The sequence below is a fragment of the Oncorhynchus clarkii genome, chromosome 29, assembly GCF_045791955.1.
Source record: "Oncorhynchus clarkii lewisi isolate Uvic-CL-2024 chromosome 29, UVic_Ocla_1.0, whole genome shotgun sequence".
Classification (NCBI taxonomy): domain Eukaryota; kingdom Metazoa; phylum Chordata; class Actinopteri; order Salmoniformes; family Salmonidae; genus Oncorhynchus; species Oncorhynchus clarkii.
Genome location: NC_092175.1, coordinates 43,278,617 through 43,286,116, shown reverse-complemented (window position 1 = coordinate 43,286,116; position 7,500 = coordinate 43,278,617). Strand labels below are relative to the sequence as shown.

General features: G+C 47.3%; 1 protein-coding gene across 1 annotated transcript in view; it reads right to left on the bottom strand.

The window, feature by feature from the left end:
• The window catches only part of LOC139388131 (rho guanine nucleotide exchange factor TIAM1-like), a 182,737-nt gene that overhangs the window by 9,235 nt on the left and 166,002 nt on the right, over positions 1–7,500 (bottom strand). Inside the window, exons 23-27 of the mRNA XM_071134712.1 lie at positions 6,892–7,071; positions 5,974–6,092; positions 5,660–5,768; positions 2,406–2,464; positions 104–200 (exon numbers count right to left, since the gene is read on the bottom strand). Coding sequence (XP_070990813.1) covers positions 104–200; positions 2,406–2,464; positions 5,660–5,768; positions 5,974–6,092; positions 6,892–7,071 — 564 coding nt within the window. The remainder of the gene's footprint in view (positions 1–103; positions 201–2,405; positions 2,465–5,659; positions 5,769–5,973; positions 6,093–6,891; positions 7,072–7,500) is intronic.

The following is a 7,500-nucleotide window of genomic DNA, read 5'->3' as shown; positions in this document are numbered from 1 at the left end:
CGTGAAGACCTGTCTAATGGAGGGTTAGAGGGGTGTAGAGAGGAAAACTTAAAGGCGGAGGGATCAGAGGAAAAGATGGAGAGGGTTAAAAACACACACATACTTGTGAGGGCGCGGACTTGTAGGGAGTCTGTTGAAATCATGTGACGGAAAAGGAACGGGACTCTGTCATCGGACACAGCAGGACGATGAGACGCGCCCTGAAAGAGAGAGAGATGCACACACACACACACACACACACACGCACGCACACACACACACACACACACACGCACACACACACACACACACACACGCACACACACACACACACACACACACACACACACACACACGCACGCACGGCAACTCACACACACACACACACACGCACACACACACACACACGGCAACACATACACACACACGCACTTTTAGAGCAAGGTTTGCTACGGGCAAGTGTGTAAGTGTGCAAGTGTGTAATGATACTGTATCTAAACTGTTCTCCTCTATGGAGGGTAATGATACTGTATCTAAACTGTTCTCCTCTATGGAGGGTAATGATACTGTATCTAATAAACAGTTCTCCTCTCCTCTATGGAGGGTAATGATACTGTATCTAATAAACTGTTCTCCTCTATGGAGGGTAATGATACTGTATCTAAACTGTTCTCCTCTATGGAGGGTAATGATACTGTATCTAATAAACAGTTCTCCTCTCCTCTATGGAGGGTAATGATACTGTATCTAATAAACAGTTCTCCTCTACTTTATGGAGGGTAATGATACTGTATCTAATAAACTGTTCTCCTCTATGGAGGGTAATGATACTGTATCTAAACTGTTCTCCTCTATGGAGGGTAATGATACTGTATCTAAACTGTTCTCCTCTATGGAGAGTAATGATACTGTATCAGAACTGTTCTCCTCTATGGAGAGTAATGATACTGTATCTAAACTGTTCTCCTCTATGGAGAGTAATGATACTGTATCTAATAAACTGTTCTCCTCTATGGAGGGTAATGATACTGTATCTAAACTGTTCTCCTCTATGGAGGGTAATGATACTGTATCTAATAAACAGTTCTCCTCTATGGAGGGTAATGATACTGTATCTAAACTGTTCTCCTCTATGGAGGGTAATGATACTGTATCAGAACTGTTCTCCTCTATGGAGGGTAATGATACTGTATCTAAACTGTTCTCCTCTATGGAGAGTAATGATACTGTATCTAATAAACTGTTCTCCTCTATGGAGGGTAATGATACTGTATCTAAACTGTTCTCCTCTATGGAGGGTAATGATACTGTATCTAATAAACAGTTCTCCTCTATGGAGGGTAATGATACTGTATCTAATAAACTGTTCTCCTCTATGGAGGGTAATGATACTGTATGTAAACTGTTCTCCTCTCCTCTATGGAGGGTAATGATACTGTATCTAATAAACAGTTCTCTATGGAGGGTAATGATACTGTATCAGAACTGTTCTCCTCTATGGAGGGTAATGATACTGTATCTAATAAACAGTTCTCCTCTATGGAGGGTAATGATACTGTATCTAAACTGTTCTCCTCTATGGAGAGTAATGATACTGTATCTAATAAACTGTTCTCCTCTATGGAGGGTAATGATACTGTATCTAAACTGTTCTCCTCTATGGAGAGTAATGATACTGTATCTAATAAACTGTTCTCCTCTATGGAGGGTAATGATACTGTATCTAAACTGTTCTCCTCTATGGAGGGTAATGATACTGTATCTAATAAACAGTTCTCCTCTATGGAGGGTAATGATACTGTATCTAATAAACTGTTCTCCTCTATGGAGGGTAATGATACTGTATGTAATAAACAGTTCTCTATGGAGGGTAATGATACTGTATCAGAACTGTTCTCCTCTATGGAGGGTAATGATACTGTATCTAATAAACAGTTCTCTATGGAGGGTAATGATACTGTATCAGAACTGTTCTCCTCTATGGAGGGTAATGATACTGTATGTAATAAACAGTTCTCTATGGAGGGTAATGATACTGTATCTAATAAACAGTTCTCTATGGAGGGTAATGATACTGTATCAGAACTGTTCTCCTCTATGGAGGGTAATGATACTGTATATAATAAACAGTTCTCTATGGAGGGTAATGATACTGTATCTAAACTGTTCTCCTCTCCTTTATGGAGGGTAATGATACTGTATCTAAACTGTTCTCCTCTCCTTTATGGAGGGTACAGAAAGTGCATATTGTATTGGACCACTCAACCATTTTACTTTCACATGAAGACTTGAGAGCAGCATTAACCCAGATCCACTCTGCGGGTGACCCCATTGTGTCTGTTCCAAACTAAAAGCTTTCCAAAAGGCCCTCCAGGACACGGGCCCCCCAAAGCAGTATACAGTAACAGAGGTAAAGAAACACTCACAAGCTTCTTCCTCTGCTTGGAGCGATCTCTGTACACAAAGACCACCGCAGTCTTGAACACTGGAAGATGGAGAGAGACGGAGACAAAGGTAGGGGGAGGGAGATGGAGAGATGGAGGTAGGGGGAGGGAGATGGAGAGAGAGAGGAGGAAGGTAGGGGAGGGAGATGGAGAGAGGGAGGTAGGGGGAGAGAGATGGAGAGAGAGAGGAGGAAGGTAGGGAGAGGGTGAGATGGAGGTAGGGGGAGGGAGATGGAGAGATGGAGGTATGGGGAGAGAGATGGAGAGAGAGAGGAGGAAGGTAGGGAGAGGGTGAGATGGAGGTAGGGGGAGGGAGATGGAGACAGGGAGAAGGAAGGTAGGGGGAGGGAGATGGAGAGAGGGAGGAGGAAGGTAGGAGAGGGAGATGGAGAGAGGGAGGAGGAAGGTAGGGGGGGAGGTGGAGAGAGGGAGGAGGAAGGTAGGGGGAGGGAGATGGAGAGAGGGAGGAGGAAGGTAGGGGAGGGAGATGGAGAGAGGGAGGAGGAAGGTAGCGGAGGGAGATGGAGAGAGGGGGGGTGAAGGGAAAGAGCATTAGAGTAGCACACAATTTCATACCACATTGTAAAGCATTTATTAAAGAACATTCACAACCAACATGTCTGATTTTAGGGGTTAGCATTTGACAAAATCTCCATTGCAGAAGCCACTAAGCCACAAGACTAACCACTAAGACAATAATTAAAATGCACCACTGGCCTCACCCACTCCCTCTGTTCTCTTCTACTAATGCCTGGCTTGGGAACAGCTCTCACCCACTCCCTCTGTTCTCTTCTACTAATGCCTGGCCTGGGAACAGCTCTCACCCACTCACTCTGTTCTCTTCTACTAATGCCTGGCCTGGGAACAGCTCTCACCCACTCACTCTGTTCTCTTCTACTAATGCCTGGCCTGGGAACAGCTCTCACCCACTCACTCTGTTCTCTTCTACTAATGCCTGGCCTGGGAACAGCTCTCACCCACTCACTCTGTTCTCTTCGACTAATGCCTGGCCTGGGAACAGCTCTCACCCACTCACTCTGTTCTCTTCTACTAATGCCTGGCCTGGGAACAGCTCTCACCCACTCACTCTGTTCTCTTCTACTAATGCCTGGCCTGGGAACAGTCCTTGGAGGTTTGTAACGTGTTCTATTAATACCGTAAAGTGGCTGAACACTGCAGGTTCTCCAGAAACACTTTGCTACAGTAGCCTAGCTGGCCTTGCAAGACTGAGTATGAGAGGGCATTAACCTTCACAAAATCATTACGATCGTTAACATGGAGAATGTTTGACAGACGATACAGCCTAAATATACGTCCTCTCCTCAGGGTAGCCTAGTGGTTAGAGTGGAGGGGTGGTAGGGTAGCCTAGTGGTTAGAGTGTAGAGGCGGCAGGTAGCCTAGTGGTTAGAGTGTAGAGGAGGCAGGGTAGCCTAGTGGTTAGAGTGAAGAGGAGGCAGGGTAGCCTAGTGGTTAGAGTGTAGAGGAGGCAGGGTAGCCTAGTGGTTAGAGTGTAGAGGAGGCAGGGTAGCCTAGTGGTTAGAGTGTAGAGGAGGCAGGGTAGCCTAGTGGTTAGAGTGGGGGGGGCGGCAGGGTAGCCTAGTGGTTAGAGTGGGGGGGCGGCAGGGTAGCCTAGTGGTTAGAGCATTGGACTAATAACCGGAAGGTTGGAAGTTCAAACCCCCGAGCTGACAAGGTACAAATCTGTCCCTGAACAGGCAGTTAACCCCACTGTTCCTAGGCCGTCATTGAAATTAAGAATTTGTTCTTAACTGACTTGCCTGGTTACATAAATAAAATTCAGTCTTTTTTACGATTATCACGTCACACTCCTGCGACGTTCCCGAATTAAAATCTTAATTATAAACCTGGCCAGGTTGTACGATTTGCTTCAGTTCTGTGATCACATCACATCAACATTCATAAATCAATGTTAATGTTTAGATTTTATTTTTTTTCTTCTCAAATATCATGAATACATACAGGTTATTGACACTTTTCTATTTTTACGTGTAGGACTTTTATTTTGTAAAAAATTTGTTTTAGTTCGTTGACCTGGAAGTACTTTAGTTTATATTTTTTACGCTCATGAAAATATGTATCTTAAAAATAGTTTTCACGTGTACCAGCAGACCTAGACCCTGTCTCACTGAACCAGCAGACCTAGACCCTGTCTCACTGAACCAGCAGACCTAGACCCTGTCTCACTGAACCAGCAGACCTAGACCCTGTCTCACTGAACCAGCAGACCTAGACCCTGTCTCACTGAACCAGCAGACCTAGACCCTGTCTCACTGAACCAGCAGACCTAGACCCTGTCTCACTGAACCAGCAGACCTAGACCCTGTCTCACTGAACCAGCAGACCTAGACCCTGTCTCACTGAACCAGCAGACCTAGACCCTGTCTCACTGAACCAGCAGACCTAGACCCTGTCTCACTGAACCAGCAGACCTAGACCCTGTCTCACTGAACCAGCCAAGACGTAGTGGTACTGAACCAGCAGGCCTAGACCCTGTCTCACTGAACCAGCAGACCTAGACCCTGTCTCACTGAACCAGCAGACCTAGACCCTGTCTCACTGAACCAGCAGACCTAGACCCTGCCTCACTGAACCAGCAGACCTAGACCCTGTCTCACTGAACCAGCAGACCTAGACCCTGTCTCACTGAACCAGCCAAGACGTAGTGGTACTGAACCAGCAGGCCTAGACCCTGTCTCACTGAACCAGCAGACCTAGACCCTGTCTCACTGAACCAGCAGACCTAAACCCTGTCTCACTGAACCAGCCAAGACGTAGTGATACTGAACCAGCAGACCTAGACCCTGTCTCACTGAACCAGCAGACCTAAACCCTGTCTCACTGAACCAGCCGACCTAAACCCTGTCTCACTGAACCAGCCGACCTAAACCCTGTCTCACTGAACCAGCAGACCTAGACCCTGTCTCACTGAACCAACAGACCTAGACCCTGTCTCACTGAACCAGCAGACCTAGACCCTGTCTCACTGAACCAGCAGACCTAGACCCTGTCTCACTGAACCAGCAGACCTAGACCCTGTCTCACTGAACCAACAGACCTACGCTCATTTACCACCTAAGATTTTCCCCCACAACGTGGACATTTTTTGTCCGGGACGGTTAAAATTGTACGGTTTGCAAAGGTCTTATTTAGAAGGAGACCCTTAGCAATAGGCCCTATATGGATCCCCAGTGTCTAGTAGTGAGTGTAACCCCTACCGAAGGTAGCCAGCTCAGGGTCCTTTTTGCCCTTGACCAGGGAGGCTGGAGGATTGATCCACACCAGGGTGGAGTGGAGGAGAAGATCTCCCATGGATAGATCGGATACCTGAGACGTACACGCAGAGATGGATCCATTACAACAAGTCTGGTGGAAATACTATTTCAAGACTTACATTAGGATGTATTTTAATTATAATATAACTTTGTAAGAAGATGAAAATCTGGGATTTACATAGACTTTAATACATTATTGTTCTAAAGGAATATAAATCATGAATATGTGTTAAAATAAATCTACGGTGATGAGCGACCTCCTTCCGGTCGGCGGTCGTCTCGTTGATGAGCTGGTCAAACACGGCTCCGTATTCCTCATGAAGTTTCTGCATCTCATTGATGTGACTGGCCACCTTGTTCATGGCCTTCATCGCAACTGAGGAAGACGAGGAGAAAAGCAGAGGTTACGAAACCGTGACAACGCAGTGCACCCCAACACGCACGCACACACCTCCCTTCCTCCCTCCTCACACAACTCACACACACACACACACACACACACACACACACACACACACACACACACACACACACACGCACGCACGCACACACACACACACACACACACACACACACACACACACACACACACACACACACACACACAGGTAATAGTGTTCTTCACTGTCAGGGTCAGTCAGTGAGTACAGCTCTCTCAGTAGTAGTGGGTACTATAGGACACACCCCTCCTCCCTCCTCCTACAGCTCTCTCAGTAGTAGTGGGTACTATAGGACACACCCCTCCTCCTTCCTCCTACAGCTCTCTCAGTAGTAGTGGGTACTATAGGACACACCCCTCCTCCTTCCTCCTACAGCTCTCTCAGTAGTAGTGGGTACTATAGGACACACCCCTCCTCCCTCCTCCTACAGCTCTCTCAGTAGTAGTGGGTACTATAGGACACACCCCTCCCTCCCTCCCTCCTCCTACAGCGCTCTCAGTAGTAGTGGGTACTATAGGACACATCCCTCCCTCCCTCCTCCTACAGCTCTCTCAGTAGTAGTGGGTACTATAGGACACACCCCTCCCTCCCTCCCTCCCTCCCTCCCTCCTTACCATTCAGGTGATAGTGTTCCTCACTGTCAGGGTCCGTCAGTGAGTACAGCTCTCTCAGTAGTAGTGGGTACTATAGGACACACCCCTCCCTCCCACCCTCCCTCCCTCCTTCCTTCCTTACCATTCAGGTGATAGTGTTCTTCACTGTCAGGGTCCGTCAGTGAGTACAGCTCTCTCAGTAGTAGCGGATACTTCAGGATCCTCTGGATGGGTTTGATCAGGTAGGACTCCAGGGTTGAGGAGTGTTGTTGTTTCGGGTTCCTCTCTGCCAGGAACGCCTTGAAGTCTGCATCTGTCTTAGCTGGACCACAGACAATACAGAAAGGATCATTATCTTTACAACAAGGACATGGCCATGAACCCCCCCCCCCCCCAGCCCTAGCCCCCATAGTGTTAGACGAGAGAGCAAGAGAGAGACAACGTGAGACAACCGTACAATATAATATTGATGTTCTTCCAGCACGAGCGAATGTGAAAGGAGAACTGGACCTTTTTACCTCAATATACTTCAATATTATATTGTCTCACGTTGTCTCTCTCACTGACTGACCCTGACAGTGAAGAACACCTGAATGGGAGAACAGGGAGGGAGGGAGGGAGGTAAGTTGGTAGGGAGGGAGGGAGGGAGGGAGGGAGGGAGGGAGGGAGGGAGGGAAGGAAGGAAGGAAGGAGGGAAGGAAGGAAGGAGGGAGGGAGGGAGGGAGGGAGGGAGGTAGGGAAGGAAGGAAGG